The 23,129-nt window shown below is 42.7% G+C and overlaps 1 protein-coding gene across 2 annotated transcripts; it reads right to left on the reverse strand.

Annotated features, from left to right (window-relative positions):
• Positions 1–5,169: 5,169 nt before the first annotated feature.
• On the reverse strand, positions 5,170–20,699 carry meis3 (myeloid ecotropic viral integration site 3). Of its 2 annotated transcripts, none has more exons than XM_019861529.1 (13): positions 19,891–20,699; positions 19,542–19,632; positions 12,494–12,633; positions 12,070–12,215; positions 11,941–11,991; positions 11,810–11,860; positions 11,408–11,557; positions 11,167–11,275; positions 10,073–10,218; positions 9,330–9,406; positions 7,884–7,942; positions 7,716–7,799; positions 5,170–6,446 (listed from the first exon to the last, which is right to left on the reverse strand). In XM_019861529.1, exons 3-13 carry the CDS (start codon positions 12,630–12,632, stop codon positions 6,247–6,249), a joined length of 1,212 nt encoding a protein of 403 aa, XP_019717088.1. In that variant the 5' UTR covers position 12,633; positions 19,542–19,632; positions 19,891–20,699; the 3' UTR covers positions 5,170–6,246. The 2 variants fall into 2 exon arrangements, with proteins under 2 accessions (XP_019717088.1, XP_019717087.1); XM_019861528.1 differs by having other exon boundaries at positions 12,070–12,244; positions 19,891–20,410.
• Between the last annotated feature and the right edge of the window lie 2,430 nt (positions 20,700–23,129).

A 23,129-nucleotide genomic window follows, 5' to 3' on the forward strand; every position in this document is an offset into this window, starting at 1 on the left:
GCGTCAGAATGGCGGCTATGTTCCAACCACCTGAGTCAGCTGACAAGCTGACACAGTGGTGGGAGGGCCAAGGTATTGTACTTGTATTTCCAGTGAGAATTAATTCATAAACAGCAGGTAGGTCGACAAGTAGTGTGTTGGAAGCTGTACCCATGCGCATGTGATAATGCTGAAATTGAGTCCAGACATAAAATGGACCTAAAAGCCCAAGTGAAATTACTTAATTCCTTTCATGCACCAAGTAACCTGATAACATGATTAGCTGTCCACTGTGGTAACCGCTGTTCCTGAAAGGGTTAAACGGCTTTGCTTCGGTTTGGTACATTTCATTACATGAAGACGAAACATACAAACATATCCACAAAATAATAATTTTTTAAAACTCATACAGTATTACCCCAGACCATAACCAGAAACATACAAACATATACGCAAAATAATAATTTTTAAAAACTCATACATGATTACCCCAGACCATAACCAACCCCACTCCCCCACCACCCCGCTTCACTCAGCTGCTCTCCACCTACCTCTGGAACAAGTACATTTGCCCCCAACAAGTCATTTTGGAAAAGAAAATATATGTACCAGGACTAGAAACACATTGCATTGCAATTCTGTTATCAATCACGATGTAATCAACAGCATGTATGTATCCAATATCCTCATGAATGCACATAAATGACGCACAAACACATGTAAATAGTTATACGCAGGGGCACTTATGTAAATGTTACACACAAACAGCTCAATGTACACGCATATGGAAACATCTTATCGCTGAATTCTTAATGACCAAGCCAATCAAATTTGCCTAATGAGACATCTGGCTTTTTGCCTGCATGTTGATGTCAAGCACCGAAACAGCTGGCAAAACACACACACACACACACACACACACACACACACACACACACACACACACACACAAGCAAAACTTAAGGATGTGTTAAAAGGAGAATGAGAATGAATGATCAGAACAAGACTGGCGCATGGTCGCCCCACCATATATTTCATATGCAATATATTATGCATACATGAGTGTGCGTCTAAAATACTCACCACATTCATGAATTAGATATATGACTGTGTGTGTATGAGCGAGAGTGTGTGTAAAATGGGAGTGTGGGGGGGGGGGGTTACCACAGATGGCTGTGCCCTAAGGCATCTGAGGTACTGCAGCTCGATTGTGAAGACTGCATAACACACACATCCACGTGAGTGTGCGTGTGTATGTGTGTGTGTGTGCGCGCGCTTACAAACTTTTACTGTACAGAGGGCAATGGTTCATCACAAATAAATGAAAATTCATGGGTGACTCAAATTCCCTATTTTGCACATTAATAAAATCTTTTCGGGAAATATGACATTTGAATTCAGGAAAAACTTTTGCCCATACACCCAAAGCGATGAAGGGACACTCCGGTGATTTTAATATCAGGCCTTCAGTTTAGCACAAGATGAGGTCAGACGGAGTCAACCAAAGCACTAATTCCGATGATGATAATCAGCATCATGTATGTGTTTTTTTTCCCCCTCATCAAATCTGTGCCATTGAAGCGGTCATGATAGCATTAGCAAAAAGCAAACAGTTGTCGTGCTAAGGAGTCGTAAGAGGCCGATGTGGGACCATCCCACATAAACCGTGGACGAGCCCGTTTCCACTGTGATCTTTCAACGGCTGTCACCATCCAACAGCTTTCCCCTGCCGCCTGCACGCACACACACACTCACTCACACACTCACACAAATAAAGCGCCTTTTGCTTTCGAAACCTCCGCCCTGTCCTTTTTCACCTCTCTCTTTTATGCAACTCCTTGTTGCTGTTTTCCTCTATTCCCTTCTGCATTCATCTCTTCATTTAGTCTTTCCATCCACCGCCCACTCCCTCAGTTACCCCCTCCCTTGAAGTCCCTTCCTCACCCTCCTCTCCCTCTTGTCTGAACTCTTGACAGGTATGTAATTGAATGATTAATGACCAACAGAGTAGGCCCTCTACACACACACACACACACACACACACACACACACACACACACACACACACACACATGCACCTATTTACGCCCTCAAACATCGGCCATGCACATTACATACAGACCATTGCCAAGCATTACATTCAAACCAATGATGGAACGTCATTCGCAATTGGAGAATTGCTGCGCACTCAAAGAAATAAAAATACAGAATCTGACTGTTGATTTGCCATTTGTTTGGAAGTTTCAGAGTGAGTGAGTTCGATTCCCATTCCAATAACCTTTCACCTTCTTGTACAGCAAAACACACACACACAGGCGCACACATGCACACAATATGCGACAACAACCATGAATAGTTTTCATTACCTTCCTCCTCCTCCTGGAGTAGCCTCCATTTGTTCACATAACGTTTCATTTGCTGCAGTGTCCAAGGCAGGTTGTGGGATCAATCTATCGCCTGGCCAACGTACACTCATACAACACGTGAGTGACCGAGCACTACACTTAAAAAGATCAGGTTCACCTCAGGTTTACTTCCTCGCTAATAACTATTTCCTGAGGATTTTATCAGATGTGTCTGTGTGGAGTGTGGCTCTAGAATAGAATAGAATCGAATAGACACACTCAGAATCACGCCACATACATTAATAAAGCGCCCTATATAATGAATCTGTTGTGCTGTTCAAATGTGCAGTGAGTAGAGATTGTCCCCCACATAGTGCCCACATTGCATCTTGAAAAATAGTGACTGACTGATGGTCACTAGAAAAGCAATGTACCCCATGATGCATTGCGACTGATATGGAAAAATAATTTCAATGTTTTTGACTATCCTTTGAGTTTTCAGTGCAAGACAAATTCCCGAGTTGTGACGCGCAAGCTCACAGATGGATATTGATACAAAGTGCTTTCACTGGATTAATATTGGAAAATACGTTGCCTTTTCATATGACGGATGATTCAGCTATAAACTATAGTCCACGCTATTAACTCATTCAGTACCAGCCAATTCTAGACAAAGTCTGAAAAGACGTTTAAAAACGTCTTTGGGAGTGAATGAGTTAAGATACTTAAATAAGATAAGACAAGAAATCCTTTATTAGTCTTGCAATGGAGAAATTCCCAATTCACAGCAGCAAAGTTATGAAAGGAAGAAGTAGAAGAACAAAATATAGGAGGGTTGGGAATGAGTGCTGATGAAGAAATAAAAACCCCAAAACAAAGGTCACTGAAATCTTTTTTTAGATTTTGATCAGGATTTAAAGACGGGCAGTTCAAAAAAGTCCGATGTCTAATTCTCAGCCATTCTTGGGGGATTTTTGCTGTTGGAGGACCCAGGCGGGAGCTTTTCTGACATAGGGCGCATTTCACTCCAGGATGCCTTGTTTCATTTTATACAGCGCAGACTGAAGACACTCTGCGCCCAATGCAGCAAAGTAGTCCCGCAACAAAACAGAGCTGGCTCATTGTTTCACAGTAGGCACAGCGTTCTTTACTTTGCCCACAGGCACAGGCGAACAAAAAACTCGAACTACATGCAGGAAAAAAAATAAAAAATAGAATGGTTGCTGAAATAACTTGAGACTGGAATTTGGCGTATTATTTGTGGACAATCACCATGCTTCTGGGAGAATGTCCTTTGGACAGAAGAAACAAACATGACTTTCCGGCACATCGCATCATCTCATGTAAAAGGGTGCATAAAATGAGGCAGGAAAGAACACTGCACTAGATCACTTTGGAGGAGGCTCGGTTATGCTGTCGAACAGCTTTGCTGCTGCAATTGGAACAAGGTGTCTTAAATCTGTGCAGGCTACAATGAATTCTCAAGGCCAGAAAGGCATTTTGTTCGAAGGTTCGGGATGTACCGCAGGTCCTGGGGATTCAAACAGGATGAAGCGCACGGCTAAAAACGCACACAAAATGGCTTTGAAGCAATTCATGGGACAATTCTAAAGTGACTTTCGGTGAGTCCTGATCTAAATTTTGTACAGCCTTGATGGGAGAAGCTGCATGCTTGGAGAAGGCATGCTTCAAACTCGAGACATGCCATAGGGAGTATACAAGTTTCAATCTCTTCATTGCAGTGACAAAAGGTTGTGCAAAAAAAAAAAAAATTAAGATAATGAAATCATAATTTTTTTCCATCACAATGACAGATTTTTATTATTTCAATGTATTTTTATTTATTGCACTAACATTAAAAGACTGAAATGTTGACAACAATCATATAGTTTAGCCAGCCTTCAATGCAATCAATTTAATATTTTTGCAATCATTTTATTGCTTGAAGATTTTCAGGGCAAGCTGTCAGTTGTAGCTTAAAACGACAATGATCATTTTTATGACATGAATATCCTGTATGACCTTTGTGGTTGATTGAAGCAAGCGGACAAAACTTTTGGATCGGGACAAGCAAGCAGGCACTACAGTGAGGCGGTAAAATAGTGAGTGAGAACGTTGTGTAAGGGAGGTGTAGGGGCGCTGAGGTCGGGACCTCGGTACCAGGGAGAAGAGTCATTTCCTGTTGACCTCAGTTTGAACTGCAACCCCTGACCCCCCCTGCTGCCTCAGGCCCCACTAGGGGGCAGGGTGAGGTCTGAGGGGGCTCTTTAGGTTTGAGGGGTGAATGCACGTTTCTTTATGAGAGGAACGCGTGAGGACGTATTATTTGAGAGATAGAGCCTTCCCCTGGACTCACGATGTAAAAGATAGACAAGTATTCCAATTAAAAGACTTCCCAAAGCATGTCTGTGACATTCTGTCATCAAAGCATCCAAACAGGGACATTTTATCCAGGGGTGAAATTGGCTGTCTCGTGCAGTGCGACAGCACTCATCCCACCCGACATACTGCTGGGCCAATGGAGAGCTTTTGTTAGAATGAGAACTCGTGGGGCAGATCTTGCTTGTTGGTTCCTGACGGCTTTCCGCTGTCTCCTCTTCTGACGCGCTTGGTGGTTAGCGTCCCCAGCTAACGGCTGTATGCTAACAGGCGCGTAGCCCTGAGTCGTGCTGAACAATTCAAAAGAATTCAAATGGACCTTGCAATGTAGTGCGATGCAATTTTCACAAAGCAAAGGCTGTAATTTTGCAGGGAAAAAAAGCTTGTCATTTTTGTATTTGTTTGGTGTCGAGATAAGTTCAGTGTTTAATAAGTGCAGTCCACACAGAAAAATGACCCATCCACATGTGGTACAAAAAAACATTTTAATTCTTTGACCATATCATTCATTCAGAAATATTTTTCAATGCAGTCCGAGCAGAGCAGAGTTGATCGGGAGCAGAGTGTTTAAAGTCCTTTGGCTGCAGCTCCCGTCTCACTGCTGCGACACACAACACGTATGCAAAAGCTTGAAGAGCTTGTCTCCACCGTGTGCGCGTGCACGTGTGTCTGTGTGTGTGTGTGTGTATGTGTGTGCGCGCGCGCTCGTGCAACGTACGCCCGTTGGCATATTAAGGAGGTAAGTGGTATGAGAGCGAGGCAGACTGGAAGTCATTCATCGTGTTTAGCTTCATGCTGAGGACGAGCAACGAAGATTTCAAACAAGCGTGGGTCAAACTGCAACTGCCGTGAGTGGCTCACATAAATACAAAAATAGAATAAAAACTCAGATAAGCCTTAAATAAAGAGTGGGAGAAAAGTGTGTGTGTGTGTGTGTGTGTGTGTGTGTGTGTGTGTGTGTGTGTGTGTGTGTGTGTGTGTGTGTGTGTGTGTGTGTGTGTGTGTGTGTGTGTGTGTGTGTGTGTGTTTTCTGGGCAGTCACTTGTGCAGGAAGACAGAGCTTGAAGAAGGCATGGTCACAGGATCGAGGCGCATCCAGTTAATGTCTTTGTAGTGTAAAAACATGTCTGGTGATAAATATTGGTCTGTCATCCAATCGTCTCTTGCGGTGGTCCAACAACACGCGTGGCGGGATATCAACGTTAAAGCATTGGTCTCATCCACAGGACACAGTGAAGGCGATGGGAGCGGAGGAAGCACTTCTACTCGGAGAGAGGTATGGCTTAAACCAGTGTGTGTGTATGTGTGTGTGTGTGTGTGTGTGTGTGTGTGTGTGTGTGTGTGTGTGTGAGAGAGAGAGAGAGAGAGAGAGAGAGAGAGAGAGAGAGAGCTACATTGAGGTCATTGTCTTTGGGTAGGGAATGTAAACTCTTGGAGCAATTAGTCTTGTTTTCTTTAAATAGTGTGTTGAAATCATCTCACGCGCACACACACACACACACACACACACACACACACACACACACACAGACGCCCTCCACAGCTAGTGTGCATGGATGTCCAGTCCTTGTGCAAGGAGGGGCTCAGTGGTGTGAGCGTGTGGCGGCGGGTGAAGCAGCATGGCGGCGTGCGGGTGCGGGCCCGGGTAGGGGTGGATGGAAGGTCCTGGGTGGGCTGGATAGGCTGCTTGGGATAGCAGAGCCCCGGAGTAGTCCCCCTGCAGAGACGGCATCCCTTGAAGACCTGCATGAGGTGGCAGAGAAGGGATATGGGTCACAATTTGAGCACGCCAACCACTTTGGCATGACAAAACGCCCATATACACACAGTACAGACACATGAGCTTGTTGTGGAAGTTGGAGCTGTCCTGGGAGAATGTGCTAACTGTGGCTGTTGTCCAAATGATTGCTCCATATTATTTCAACTATCAAATGGCACTTCAGATCCACCCTAAAGTGGCTTTTGTTCTGCTGTCTTTCCCTTCTAGTGGTTGTCTGATAGCGGCCGCGATGGCATAATCCGGCATCAACATATTTTCCCCAAATTGTCCATGGCCGCTTCGCCCCTGCTCATATGTGTGGCCTGACCAATGTTATATATGTGAGGGGGGGAAAAAAATAGGAAATTAGCCCCAATTTTTAGATAGATGGTTTCATCCCAACCCCAGCAAAAAGCGAATCTTCCCCATTCTTCTCTACTGGAAAATTAACATATTTTCCCCAAATTGTCCATGGTCGCTTCGCCCCTGCTCATATGTATGGACTGACCAATGTTATACGTGTGAGGGGGGAAAAATTAGGAAATTAGCCCCAATTTTTAGATAGAAGGTTTCATCCCGACCCCAGCAAAAAGCGAATCTTCCCCATTCTTCTCTGATTTTAGACGTATGAGGATTCCGCCCGATGGCAGCGATGCACATTTTTATGCTTCTGCCAGAGTTGAAATAAGTTGGTCCACTTAGAGACATTCTTATCGGCTTAATCGGCATTATTTTTGCCGGATTTGCTGTATTTTACGACATCCATATCACTTAACATTTGTACATTTTACTATTTTACTACAAGGAGGCTTTCAGATTATTTCCTGTTGAAAATGTCAATGTATTATTTATTGTAGTCGTAGAGACCAAATAAAAAGTCGCTTCAATGTACGCTCAATCCTTGACTCAAACAGAGTGCGTGCACTCTATGACATGTTAAATAAAAATTAAAGTCATCATTGCTTGCAGAATTCATTTCTGTATTTGAGGAAAAACTGCGGCGTCTATTCAAAGTGTGTTTTCTTTTAACCACAGTCCACCGCGCTTGAATTTGTCTGAAAACAGAGTGCGTGCACTCTATGACATGTCGTTAAATAAAAATTAAAGTCATCATTACTTGCAGAACTCATTTCTGTATTTGAGGAAAAACTACGGCGTCTATTCAGAGTGTGTTTTTTTTAACCACAGTCCACCGCGCTTGAATTTGTCTGATGGCTTTTAGTCATCAACGCGTCCGTGACGTTGTAGTTTACCTGCTGCTCGGAGGCCGAGGTGGGCTTGTCCGTCAAGTCCGTAACCAAGAGCTGCTCCCTCTGGGCTGTAGGGACCACCCTGACCTGTCGGGGGCCAAAATATCCACAACCTCAGTCCACAGCCAAAAGGGACGGACGGCCAACGCTGGCTGACTTGGAAACACGAACCTGAGCGATTTGACTGGTCGATCATGGGCTGAACGATTCTCCTCCTGGCGTTGATAAACCTGAAACAAAAGAGTGCCGAGAGAATGGAAGGGGGTCCGCTTGGGGAGGAAAAAGGCTGACAGAGAAACTGTTAACCTTTTCCCTTTTCCAACCACTTAACCCTTTCAGAGGGTAAAGTAAATCAACGTTTGAACAGAGCTTGTTTTGATCACGCTGTGACAACTGATTGATCTGCTGAGATGGTCGGGCTCTGTGTGTGTGTGTGCGTGTGCGGTTATGTGAATCCATCAAGGTTTTGAATCTGAATGTGTTTTGTTAAAAACGATGGTAGCCTTGGAAAGTAGCCCTTTATTGCCAAGGTAACGCACCATAGTTGCCGGGTAAAAATTCCAAATGGAGACCACTTTCAGAATCGCATGCTTGTCCCGAGCCCAAAAAAAGTTGCTAAGTATAATTATTGCAATAGTTGCGATTGAATGGACACAATATGTATACAGTAATCCCTCGTTTATCACGGTTAATGGGGACTAAAACCACCCGCAATAAATGAAAATCCGCGAAGTAGCGACCCCCCCCATATAGGTACATGTACATAATATTTATAAGGCCAAATTTAATGGTATACATGCATGTAGAAGTACATCTTGAAGTCATTAACATGACTTAATGCTGTAGACTAATAGATTTAAACATATATAAATTAGGTTAGTTTATGAATAACAAAATGCAGTAAACATAAAAAAAAATATTTTTATATATTTTTTGTTTTTTAAGTCTGTAAAAAGTCCGCAAACGGTCCGCAAGAAGCTGCGAAAGTCAGCAAAACAACAGCGAGTCACATAGAGCAACATATACAGTACTGTACTACATGTATATGAATTATTTTTATTTTTGTTTTTTATTTTTTTATGAATATGTTTGAAAAAATCCGCGATGCACTGAAGCCGCGATAAATAATAGCGAGGGATCACTGTATTTGAATTATCCCCCAAGCAAAAATGTTGGAATTTCAGGTATTTCAACGTGTGCCCTGTAAAGGGTTTACAGGACATGGGGGTTTGCTGTAAATAATTTGAATATTGGATATTGATTTGCTATGCAAGTTTTATGAACTGGGTGTGAGTCCAATTTACTGCACCGCCGCTCCTGGACCAAAATGCTTAGTGGGATGTTTCGTCTCCCTTTTAAACCGGCTTTATTTTTAGATTTCATTGCCCTCTCATAAAAACGGCGCACTTTGATTTAATTCACATCTATATCCGACAGAATCCCCTCAGCAGAGCTTTAACAAGCGAAACAACGCGGACGAAGCCGGCTTTATGGTTGACGGCAAATAATACGACCCCGTGCGTTGGAGAAATGACAATTCATATATTTCAAGTAGGCCGAGTGATTATTGAAAAACCGCAGCGGTCAAATGGGTGTATTGATCGGTAGTACACTGACCAGTTGTTGACCTGTAAGATGGTCAGACCCGTGTCCAGTGACAGCTGCTTCTTCTGCTCCTCCGATGGGTATGGGTGCTGAAAAAGGACACACAACACAGCTAAAGGAAACATCACAAGGCTTTTTTTTTTTTTTTTTTTTTTTTACTTTACAAATGTGAGTTAATTTCAGTCGTCTCGACAGCAGGAGGCTCTGTGGGCTGGTTAGTGGTTTTAGTTTATAGCCAGAATGAAGACCAGTATGGGAAATCTCAGGGTAACTACTGATGACCTGGCTCTCCTATTTTCACCCTTCGAAAACACACAAATCTATGCGCGCGAGTGTGTGTGTGTGTGTGTGTGTGTGTGTGTGTGTGTGTCTGTCACTCACACACACACACACACACACACACACACGCACAGTGGCACAATTGAAGGGAAGCAACATTTGACCTGCCTCATTTAGTCACTAATTACCAATCTTACAGCCTGGTCTGACAATTACTCACCCCATTTATTTCACTTCCGCAATTATTCAGTCGCAAGCATATTCATATAATCGCTTCATCTCCGAGTCTTCATTGAATTTAACTGACCTCCCCTTGCTCCACTCTCCAGTATTTCCAGCCGTGTCAGTAAAGCTGCACCTACAGGCTAAAAATCCTCTCCTTCAGCAATCATCTTTTTATTTGCTCAAGCCCCATTGTCGGTGTTCGCCATTCATATGAGCAATAATGATCAGAAAAGGTTGAAAGCATGCCTCACCGTTAGATGCTGGAAGAGCCATGCTCTCATTATGTTTGTGGCCACTTTGGGGAAAATGCCTCTCTTCTTGTTGTTTCTCCTCTCTCTGTCAGACTCGTCCTCTTCTCCTGTGCTGGGGGAGGCCACTCCTGTGTCCAGGCCGTCGCCTGGAAGCAGAGAAAGTACCGACCTAATGTGAGAAAGTGCCAGAAACTGAGGCAGGGGCGGGGGAACTTGACAGACGATTGCTTGCAACTCAAAGAAAAGCGACGCCACAACATCCAACTTCATCAGGAGAGGTACCGCCGCTCGTTCCTGCCGACTGCTGTCAGGCTATTGAATAGACAGACCTGAAAACCTGGACTCACCCCCACGCACCCTTTTTTAATATGCTTCTATCAACATTTTATCATTCATATTTATTTATATACTTTTTGTTCTTCTACTTCTCCCTTTCATAATTTTCTTGCTGTAAATTGGGAATTTCTCCATTGTGAGACAAATAATGGTTTTCTTATGCCTTATCCGTCCCTGTCGAGTCAGTAAATACTGGTAGCCTAAGATGGGTGAACATTACAGTTGAGCTAACATACCTGTCAACTTGTACGTTTTCCACGTATTTTATACGTTTTTTTATCATTTCAAATCATGTACGGCGTACTACAACTTTTATATGGAAAAAAAAAAAAAACAATTGTGAACCGATCTCGCAAAGACCATTTTGGCCCAAATCCAGATCGTCTCACCTGCTGGTAGCCAACGACAATGTCGTCGTCGATCGCTACTGTTGTCAGGGCAAACCAGCAAAAGTAATCCTCAATCGTATATTTTTTTTCATCGCTGCGTACGGTCGGATTGATAAAGCATGATGTGCGCATGCGCGGTAAGCCGTTGTACGGGTTTTTGTTGCTTTGTAAGGGGAATCGTAATCACTTATAAGGGCAGCTATTAGCCGAGGTTGACAGGTATGAGCTAACTCATAGCTAACTCTTTTTTTTTTGAGTGTGTGTGCGTGTGTGTGTGTGTGTGTGTGTGTGTGTGTGTGTGTGTGTGTGTGTGTGTGTGTGTGTGTGTGTGTGTGTGTGTGTGTGTGCGTATTGCATGTAGGAGGGCACCTGTATCACTACAGTTGTCCGCTGTGCTGTGCGAAGGCAAACCACAGGTGCCTGGGGTTCCCAAAGGAGTGGTGGCACATTCATCTGGCTCTCGTAACCACGACGCATTCTGCAGAATCAGAGAGAGAGCAGGAGGGGTGAAATCAGCGAGTCATGAAACCTAGAGCCATTGGCCAGACAAATGTCAGGTTCCCCTTCCTCCTCTTCGTTCTGCGTCTTCTCACTTTGTGTCATGTCTCACCTGTTCTGACAAACTAGTGCAGGATCCGTTAAAATCCTCCATGTCAGACTTGGAGCCTCCCTCCCGTTCATCCAGGACCAAGTCTGTGGGCATTTTGCCCTTCAGACAGGTGATGTAACGGTGGCAGAAGTTATCACATAGGTCGTGCACCTTTGAGAAAGAATACAAGATCGACTTTTCAGCTACTATTGCTTAATATTCACATGTACAGTCCACATAACATTGAGACTACTAAAGTGAAATTATCCCAACAAACCAAAAGCCTTTATGCCCGTTTGACCGCAGCATCTCAATTAAAAACAGTCCTGGCCCTATTTGTGTTCATTATAATTATTTTTAACCTAAAATGTTTGCTCTGCACTTATCTCAAATGTGCGGGTGAACAACGGGTGGTCAACCAACCTTCTCTAACTCCAGCAAATGAAAGCGAAGAACTTGTATAGCCTGAATCATCTATGAAAAAAAGAAAGCTGACGATAAGTGCGACATATCGTTGGGATGTTTCTTCTCCAAAAACCATTCATGTGTCTTACCAAGTTGTCCAGCTCAGGATTTGAAGAAAATATTGGTTTCTCTGAACGAATCTGCGAAACAGCGTCAAAATGAGCCCGGTTTGCATTTGACATTTTTTCCGTCCGTTGGCTCTCAGAGTTGCCCCTCACCTGTTTAGCAAATGCAGCAATGTCATCGTTGAAGGATTCCGAGGAGCACACGTCGCTGTGACTTGTCATGCCGGGGAGGTGGGATGTGGCCGATAGGGAGGAGGAGTCTCGGGGGGAGCAGGTGGCAAGCTCACACTTTTCAAAAACTAAGGCCAGGAGTGGGAACAGTGGGTGACTGCACACACAGGCAAACAGTTAACATACTTCAACATAAACGCGGTGACAGTTGACACACAGCGTGAACGCCATACATTCACGGGAGGTGTGAGAAGTCATTTGAAAGCACAGTATCGATGAAAGTGACAGCTGTAAATGTCACATAGGGAAGACAAACACAGGCTGAATGTTAATGCGCTTCAAGTGCGCACGGCGGTTTCAAGTGTTTTCATAAATCCCGTATAGGATTTCAAACACGTGAACGCACCCGTAGATCTGGTCCTTGTGGTGTTTGAGGGAATCGGGGATGGGGGCTCCGTACTGAGGGGTAGGAAGTGGTCTGACATCCTCCCCGTAGACCCCCATCGACATGCCCTCCGTCCCCGAGTAGTGCACCAGATCTTCATACTGGGACACAATAAGAGTCAAATAGAGCGAACATGAGACACGTGTGGCATTGGACGGCATGGGCATTTTATACCAGGGATAATGTGCTTCTGTTCAATGTTATAAGTAAATTAAACAAATTAAACAAACAAACAGATAGATAAATATATATATATATATATATATATATATATATATATATGTGTGTGTGTGTGTGTGTGTGTGTGTGATATATATATATATAAAGACAATAGTTCATTTTGTGCACAGTAAAAAAAAATTTTAAAAATCCAACTTCTACACAACAATTAATTGTGTTTATATTTTTTCAGTTTTTAATTAATGCGTTTTTTTTTGTGTAAAAAATCATATTTTTATTTTACACTAATGAAGGGTTCGGTGAATGTGCATATGAACTGGTTGGGTTCGGTACCTCTAACAAGGTTAAGAACCACGACAGTATTGCAGTATATAAATGCAGTATTGTGCAAAAATCTCAGTTCACTACGAGCTTTTTACAGTAGCCTGTTGCCTGTTGCCAAAATAAAACAGCAGAAAAGAGTTCCATTCCACTTGGTATTTAAGCAGTGGTGCCCAACCAGTCGATCACGATCGACCGGTAGCCCGCAGACTGGCCCGAGTCGATCGTGTAGTGGGATGAATGGATGAATCATGTTATTCAAATCGTATGGGCTTGTCACTGTACCATTCACAAAGTGTGCGGTAATTCTGTACCGACTGGACATACACTGGAACACCGCCACCACCAAAAGCTCGTCTGCTGACAACAGTGGCTGACATACGCGCACCTTGACGTCTCCAACGTCATTTCTGCTCAACGTGAATTGACTTTCATCAGAGAACAGCACTGAGGCCCGCCGGTCCCTCGTCCAGCGTAAATGCTCCCTGGCCCATGCAAGACGAGATGTCTGTGCCTGCTCGTGTGGTCAGGTGCCCTTGTAGGTCATCCAGCACGTAGACCACGCTGATGTAAACGGTTTTGAATGGCCTGGCGTGACACTTGGGTGCCTCTCACCTCCCTTAATTAAAAGTGCCTGGAATTGAGTGCCATTCATCTTCCAGTTTCTGCATGACACTCTGTGACACTCTAAGCTCAGTGGCCACTTCCGTCTGAGAACGTCCTATTTGAAGCATCACAATGGCAAGGTACTGTTGATACATTGTGAGGTGTTGTCTTGGTCTCATGATGTCAAAATGTGAACAGCATGATGAGGACGACTGTTTAAGCACCGGCTCTAATTGAACCTGGACATTTAATGGTTGATTCAAGAGTAGCCTGTTGTGAATTAAGAAGAGCAATTTGTGCGAAAAGTACTGAAACATTTAACAGTTGGACATGTGCATTCAAAAGCCGAGAGAAGATCACATTAAGTTCAGGTTTGAATGCATTTTAGGCCCGTCCTGAAATTTCACCTGAAAGCCAAATGTCCCTCACTTTTTGTGAGTAGGGTCAGGTAGGCATTGAGTTCCTTTTCACAAACTCTTGGATGTACTTTCTTTTTCTTTTTTGTTCGTGTTAGGGGTCGTTGTAGCTGTTGCTCATTATTACATACGTGCGCACGTGCATGCGTCTGTGTATGCGTGCACGTGCGGCAAAGGGTCGATCGTGGGAGGTTGGTTGCTTGAAAAGGAGCTCTTCAGTCAAAAAAAGTGTGGGCACCCCGTATTTGAGGTTCAGAGCGCTTCCTTCGACTTAATATAGTTGGTCAATATTTTGTCTTGATTTCATTTTTGCCCTTACTGTGTTTATTGGGAACCTTGGGAATGGCTCGATATCACATTTCATCGGCAGAAGCCACTTGTTCAGTCTGAGTGGATTTTGGATCGGATTGGATCAAATGTTGGAAATGAGTTAGTTGTTCAAAAGGGAAAAGATTCTGAAATCGGATGAGATCATGTAATCCACGTTTGAATCTGGATCAATCAAGTCGCAACGTTCTAAATATTTCAGTAGGGTGTGGATAATTCTGACTGATCAAATAAGTAAATAAATAGATATATAAATAAATACATAAATAACAGACAGGATTATCTTGATCAAAAATAAAATACAAATAAACATTCTCTTTCCCCACGAGATAAGCCCCCAAACACATTTCAAGTACAAACTAAAATGATATCTTCAATTTATGTCATTCATCACCGTATATTAATTTCAAAGAAATAACATTGTTTATTTGAACTTTTGGACATTTTGCCTGGTTTTAATTTAAGACTTCTTCAAAATATCCACAATGTGTTTGTTTTAATATATTTGTTATTTTTTGCGGTTCAGGCGAGGAATCATAAAAGAAATCTTGAATAGAGGTGGGCGTTTGTTACTTTGGTGTTTTGTCACAAAACAAAAACAAGTAAAGTGACCCCATGTTGGCTCTTCTACCTGCATGTTTTTTTTTTACAATACTCATGTGATACATTGTCCCATTTCATGCGCCGATTATCTTGAAAATGGTGTTTCTGGATCAGGGAGATCGAACCTAATATTGCTTTGAAAAACCATCATCAGGGTAAAACAGATTAAACCGATCCTGGTTTGAAAAAAAATTGCACTTCCAAATCGGTATCATTTTGATCCAGATTACATTTTTGAACAACTGGCCCATAAAATATACAAACATGAATGCCAATCTTTCATCACACAAATGTCAGTTTAACTGTGGAATGTCCATTTTCGTGTTTTTTTTTCAAATGTGTTCTAATAAAGACATTGAGAAATTAAATGTGCTTAGTTAAGCATCTCTACAATATGTATCAGCAATATCCTGGAATGACAAATGTATTCCTCTACTATTGGAATTCCGCTTTTATGGTCGTTTGCATTTGCTTGTACAAGACCGTAAATATTCAAACATAGATGTGAAGTAATATAAAAGTAAAGTGAACGGGGGAGAAAAAAATAACACTGAAATTGTCCTTTTTCCTTTTCAAACAGCATGTTTGTATAAAATCATAAAGAAACAAATGTTCCAGGCGCTGAGCAAAATAAAACTTCATACTTTTTTTTTCCTCTGAAATAATTCAAGTCAAGTCAAGCTTTATTGTCAAAAATGCTCTATGTGCAACATACAGCACAGATGAAATTACTTTCCTCTCAACCACAGTGCAAACATTTTTTTTATAGACTTTCTATCCACCTTGCGGCAGTGCTGCATCGAGCCAGACAAATGCTGCATAAATAAAAATCACATTTTGTGCACTGTTTAACTCTTAAGCCCCTTTTGGATCCTCGTTGACAACAACTTCCTGAATGTGACACAACAGCGGAGCGGTTGAGATCTCGAAATAAAAAACGGGGCTTCATAGCAAAAGTCAGATTTGAGTGGCCGGTCAAAAACACCCCTGGTAATGTACTACCTCGCAGAGGTTTGCTATTTTGCCCTGAAAAATTGTAGCAATTGTGTGCCACACACGCATTCTCACACAAGCATTCCCTTAGCGGCACTTACACCCAAGGTATCATCAATATACATGTGCTTGGCTCCCTTGCTCCCGCCTCTCCTGCTCCTTCTCTGCGCTAGTGAGCTCATTTGTGCTCGGCTGCAGCTTCCCTCTCTGAGGCTGCTCAGGTCAGCACATCTACTTTTCTTCCAGCTAGATTAAAGGGACTCCTGTCACGGTCCCCGCAGAGCAAGTGAGATCACAACACCGACAGACAGCACCTGCTCCATTGGCCCGGACACCCTTCTTCCCATACTTCAGCGTTATTTTAAACGCGCCGTAAAAGTTATGATCTGCTTCGTGTAGTTTACGTCTGTGATGGACTTCTCCCCGTGGGCTACCACAGAGGTGATGATTTACCACGGAAGTGCACGCTGTGGTTGTAGAGGGAACAGTGAGGGAAATGATCCCTTCACCGATATTAAAAATAGATAACAATGACCGCCCATCCATTATCTGTGCCACTAACCTTGAGGTTAACCCGGTTAACGTAAAGACCGGCCATTCTGAGGGCATTCACAAAAAATAAATAAATAAATAAATAAATAAAATGCCTTTTTGCCTTCACCTGTAGCTGGTTCAAAAAGACAACAGTACAGAAACACTATTCGGTGACAACATACAGGGGTTGGAAACAAAATTTAATTATTGACACTGTCAGAAATGTATTGACTTTACGATATGTTTAGCACACTGGTTCTTAACCTGGGTTCGATCGAACCCTAAGGGTTCGTTGAATCGGTCTCAAGGGTTCGACGGAGCCTCTGCCATGGAGGTTAAGACACACCCGACTCAACATGTCAATTAGTTATGACACGCCCGCTTGGCCATCACTGGCTGTAGGTGATCACATGACAGTGCTTGTCCAATCAGTGCTGCGGGAAATTTAGTTTGCTTAGTAATCAACGTGTAACTATCGTGTTAGTACGTCGTACAAAAAAAAAAGTATGCTTATCTCTTGAAGTTGTATTTACTTTTGCTGTTTTTAATAAATGCATTTTTTTATATCTTGAATTTGTAAAAAAAAAATTATACATGTATTTTTCACTAATGAAGGGTTCGGTGAATGTGCATATTAACTGGTACCTCGAAGAAGGTTAAGAACCACTGGTTTAGGAAGACTGTTTGCAATGCCGTAGACCTGGATTGCATCATACACAGAGGAGTTTATCATATTTTGGCAACCTCCTTAGTTTAATAAGATTATACTGCGGGAATTTTCAATATCACTTCAAACAACAAGCACAGTAACTAACGTACCGGTATGTAAATTAATCCAAACTCATTTGGAAGACTTTTAGCCCTTGTCTTGGATCACAGCAGATTAGGCAACTGGTCATAATGGTGTATTTCAATGTGATTAAAACTGGCAAATATTCCCTTCACTTCTCTATGTGACGATATTTCTGCAGGTTCCACATACGCCGGATCGCACAACTTCACCGGCCCATCTGCAAGGCCTCCCAAAATAGGGCCCACTTTGGGAATGCACTGTCCTAAATGGCTTATCAAATTGTTTCATAGTCCCATATGGCCAGCGGGATCACAGAAAGCACCTGCTCTGAGGCCCTGGTCCGAGACACCTCCTAGTTTTATGGAGGTTGGCTATTAACACAAGCAGCGCTATCGGATTGCGCGTCTCTCTTGACGCATGACCCCGATCAGGTTTCGGTGCATCAAGTGGATCAAAGCGCAAAAGGCCGAGATGACAAATTCCGCAAATTTCCCCCCTTTTTAAGTCACAGAGTTGACAAACGGCTTGCAAGAGGCAAGACAACATTTTCATTGCGAGATGTAATTGTGTTATTTTAACAGATAATGGGGCTCTAAAAGGTCCAGCCGCCGCCGGCGGAGGAAAGAAGCGGGGAAAAGTAATTCCATCTCGGAGAACTTAATTTGTCTCCCACAAAAACACTTTGTTCAGGTTGAATAGTGAAATAAAAACAACTTCTTTTGTTGGCTGCAAATAAAGAAGAAATAATCACGTCTCCTTAAATTCTAAGATGTGAGATGGCTTCTCGAAATGAAACGTTCTTACAACAATCATCTTTCTCGGAAAATAACAACGCTTTGATGTATTTGCAATTTTGACCAGGCGGACGTTGTTTTTTTTTTTTTTTTGTTGGTTTCTCAACTTTTCAGGTATACTTCAATATACTTCTCATTTTAAACCTTGTTGAACAGTAATGGCTTGGAGTTTAAAGAATGAACAATTGCTGAAACTTATTCATGTGATGAATTTCAAATGGAGATAAACTCTTCTAAAAGTCTTTTCGTGCGGCAGCAAAATAGGCCGGGGCTGTGTCATAAACCACCAAATGAACTTTAAAAGCGTTATACGAAAGTGGAGAGAATAGACAACCAATGTGAAAACCACTCAAATGAAAAAAAGGAATTATCCATTCGATGAGAAGATCTTCTTAAGAAGTGAAAATAGAAAAATGAAGAAAAATAACGGACGCTGGTGGTCATCTTGATCTTAACTCATGATCGCTGGCAGCAAAAGCAACACCATCTTACAAACTAGATCACACTTATTTTTTAAAAAATCTGTTTTACGTTTCCGTGTGTGTGTGTGTGCGTGTGTGTGTGCGTGTGTGTGTGTGTGTGTGCGTGTGTGTGTGTGTCCATCTCTAATTGCTCCCCTCCTCTGTGAGGTCTCAGCCCGCAGCCTCACTTCTCCTGCTCCATGCCTCTGAATCAGTGTAGCAAAAAAAGTGACCTACTTACTGAGTTGAACAGCCGCCCCTGCTCTCCTCCTCTTAATGACCCACACGATCTAACCCTTGTGTGTATTTTGCACCGCCGCACAACCAACATTGTATTTTCACGAGAAAACTCAACAAATCCCCGCACACCAATGCAGCCAACTGTAAACCACACAGTGGCCGGCTGCCTTAAAAGTTAAATATGCTCCAGCGGTTTACTATCACACTGATTCATCATAACACCGAAAAGCCAAATTTGCGGTAGCTTAGATCAGCGCTTCAGCACAGGGCCTTCGGGTTCGGGCGGGGAAATAGTAGGAACTAGTGTAAGCTTATGTTATATTATTAATTATCATTTTATGTTTGAGCATCATATTATTTCATGTTAAGCATTCCTAAATTATATTCTGTTGTTTAATGATTGCTTAGACATGTTTTTATATTGATTGGTTCTGATTGGCTGTTAAAGTAAGAGAAGCAGGAAGTGATTTTTGTTACGAGAGTTGTGCTGCGGTGTAGACGCTTTTTTCCCCCCCTTTTAATAAACTGCATTAAAGGATTCCATCTATCCATTTGTCATTCGTAAAGAAGAGCCATCCACTGAAAAACAACGGACCCCTCAACTTACACTAGCTTCTCATTAAGTTTTCACATACAGCCATGCCGAGTGTTGGTGCAACTCACCCAAAATAAAATAAAACACACACACACACACACACACACACACACACACACATTACGGGAGTGCAAGCACGGACGTACCCTTTTCTCCATGCGACTCGCCAGTCGGTCCTTCCCCCAAGATGATGATGCACTGCCCGGCTACAGTCCAGCAGGCTCAGCCTCTGTGCCCCTGGAAGAAATGTGAAGACATTCAACAGCAGCTCGTGTTCTTTGCAGTCAGTGTATTTGCATTTTATAGCATGTACGTAAAAAAAGATGGCATTTCGAGCTCGTAAATAAAGACATATAGCATCCTGCGGGGGAAGGGGGGCGAGCGGGGGCTTACAGTGTGCACAGTGGCAATAAACGCTTCCATAGCCTAAATGCTATCAAAGGCTACTCACAAGAGAATTCACAAAAATAACGATAGCGGTATAAAATATCCCACCTAAACGTAAATAGCTGCCGGTTGTGTTCGAGTCGTGTTTTAAGTCCAGAAAGCAGAGGCTGAGATCCTCGCTTCCGCCTGGTGCGCCTCTCGCTCGCTCCCGCTTTCAAGCCGATCGGGATGCTCGGTGCTGTCGGGAAGGGTCCAAAAGAGACGGAAAGCTTCCAAAAGAGAGCGAGCGTCCTTGTGCTCGCTGTCCACGCAGCGGGCGGCGACGGGCTGCAAAATGTCAAGGGTGGGAATGAGCGATTGTGTTTTCGGTCTCAAGAAGAGAGGAAGAAGAAGGAGGAGGAGGAGGAGGAGGAGAAGGCGTGATGATGGTGGCGGTGTGCGGGAAGGTTTCGGAGGGTCAAAACGCGACGGGGTCTCTTGCTCCCACTCATCTCCAATCCCTCCGCCTTTTCCTTTTCCTCGTTTACTCCTCCTCCCGCTTATCACGCCAGAGAAGACCCCACGCTCGTTTTCTTTCTTTTTTTTTTTTTAATCGCGTCCTCTGCAAGATAACTCCTTATATCTTTTAAAGCATGCGCCATGATGAATGTCCACTTTAACGTGAGAGAAGACGAACTGCTAATAAGAAGCTGTGATTATTTGTTCGGGCATGATCCGTGCACATCACATTATAAATGATGCAATCTGTCATGTTTTGTGTGCTCCGGGGCCAATTTAATTTAAAAGCTCATTAGGAAGCTAATTGCGGTAAAGGCTGGCATACATCGTATGTCATAAATAAAGTCAAAGTGTGCTCGTTGACGTGGAATTTAAAGGCTGATAATAGCTTTCAAAGTGTTTTATTGTCCGCATATATCCTCAAGTGAACAGTCTTGTGACGCAGCGCAAATGTTGCCAATTGGTCCTCCCTCCGTGGTGTCAATGTTTTATTTTCACTTAACATGGGGGGTCCGGGGGGACATATCACCCTCACGTGTTAAAAAAAAAAAACTCTTGTGTTGTTAATGACGCGTCAGTTACATAATAATTATTCAAAACGTCCCTCTTTGTCCGCTCCTGCTGCGAGGGGCCAAGGGGCGGCTCCACTTCAATCGGCTGCCGGTCCACGTCGGCACCATGGGCGGCATGAAGTTAGAGCGTGCATGGGGTGGCTTGGAGAAGCCGAAAAGGTCTCATGCAGCAAAGGCCAGGGGGTCTTTTTACTCTGCAGGTTGCTGGTTTCCCTGGGAGGGGGTTGGGTGATGGGAGGGGGCTGGGGGGGTACCACAGTCCCCCAAGCCGCTCCGACACCAAGCCTGCGGTACTAACAGAATAAAAAAAGTTGTTGACATTGAATCAAAAGAATTCACTTCCGTCGCACTCCGTTGTCGAGCAGGTTCGACTCTGCGTTTGTAATTTCAAACCATCTTCATGTTTTTCCATCTGTCTTTCTATATCTCCCTATCCTGTGTTTCAATTAGTCATTTCCACTTTGACTAACAAACCATTGATGTAGATCACTTGAGTTAACATGCCAAACACTCCAAAGTAAAAACTGTTTTTTTTTCATCACATCAGTGCCTGTGGGACGACACCTCCTTTTACATGTTAATGAGAGCGCCCTTGGTACAACATTTGTTGATAAGTTTGTGATGAAAGTAAACACATCTGATTGATGGTGTCTCGAAGAGCACCAGCGTCGGCATCACATACGATGAAAGAAAGAAATAAAGCACATATCTGCCTTTTCATCAGTCAAATTAGTGTTGTCGTTAAAAAAATAAAACTAAAGTGTATTGTTTCCCTTGGTACTACAAACATGAACTTTGAGCAACATTTCTGTCTGGACAAAGATGATTTCACGGGGACACTTTCCTGGTTTCCTTCAAAGGATCATGACTGCAAAACCATATAAATGTATGCATAAAACAACAAAATGATGAATGATTAGTCTATAAATCAGATGTCAAGTGAAAAAACTTGTGCAACTATTGTTTTATTTATTTTTTAAAAAAGAGGGGATTTGGTTACAAAAAAAAATGTTTGTATTATTGTAACGCTAGACAAAGTGAAGATACTTTGCAATTGTGATACAGATTTAGAAGGACTGGCACCTGATTTACTTTTCTGGCCCACATAACATAATGGCACCTAGGACTTGAGTTTGACATCTCTAATTTAGATTAGATGTTGCACTCTGTTGTTTATTGTACAATGTTGAGAATTGCGTTTGCAGTTTGCAGTCACTGCACCGAATCGTCATACGCGGCACTAATAATTTGGTTGTAAATCTCGTTCCGCTGAGAGCGTCAAGATAGCTTTACATCGCTTCGACAATGATGAAAAAGAACCCCCTGACATTGAAGTGAGAAATGTCGACTTTGTAAAGATACACAGCTCTTAGTTTGCATCTGTAATCTGTGCAAGTGTACCTTTAATTTTGTAATAAAATCATGACGCTTGGACAAAGATCTGGGCTCTGTAAACCTGCAACCTTGGGAGATGTCGTTACGATGTTACAAAGAAAATGATGTAAATTTCTTCCTCGATTGACATTTTAAAAGAAGGTACTATAAATGGAACATGACATTTGTGAGGTTACATTTTACCTAAATAACATGCATTTGTTAAGGTTTGGGTTTGTATGCGTGTACATTTTGATGTTATTTTTGTTTTGATGCCACTTGAGAAAATAAAAGTAATAGTAACCGATCATAAGTGTCCTTTGGAGTGTTAAGATGGTGTTTTTAAAAGTGGTTCCAAACTCCTTTCTGAGACATGTCAAAACATCAGCAGACGTTTACTGAAGATCCCAACTTGGGAAGATTCACGTTAAAAAGCAAGCAATGCGGAACAAAACACACACAGACCAAGTTGCTCATAACATCCATCCATGATCCGAGTTGCTTATCCTCGTCATTGATTTGTACACTTTTGAGTCACCCTGCAGGTGATGCCCTCCGCAAGCAAATAGGTCATGGTGTGTGTGTGTGTGTGTGTGTGTGTGTGTGTGTGTGTGTGTGTGTGTGTGTGTGTGTGTGTGTGTGTGTGTGTGTGTGTGTGTGTGATGAATGCTTACCTGTAAGACTTAACGTATTTCATTTGATCCCGGATATAATGATATGATTTCAGACTGTACTGACATCATTATGGAAAAGATATTGCACTGCTGTCTGACTTTGTTGACACAAAAAAAACAAAACAAAAACTAAAACACCCAAAGATGTGAATCCATTCAATCAGGGCAAAGTCAGCAACTCAAGAAGCGTCTGTGTTTAGTCTCGGAGAACGAGCAACAGAAGAAGTAG

The sequence above is a fragment of the Hippocampus comes genome, unplaced genomic scaffold, assembly GCF_001891065.2.
Source record: "Hippocampus comes isolate QL1 unplaced genomic scaffold, H_comes_QL1_v1.1 scaffold122, whole genome shotgun sequence".
Lineage (NCBI taxonomy): Eukaryota > Metazoa > Chordata > Actinopteri > Syngnathiformes > Syngnathidae > Hippocampus > Hippocampus comes.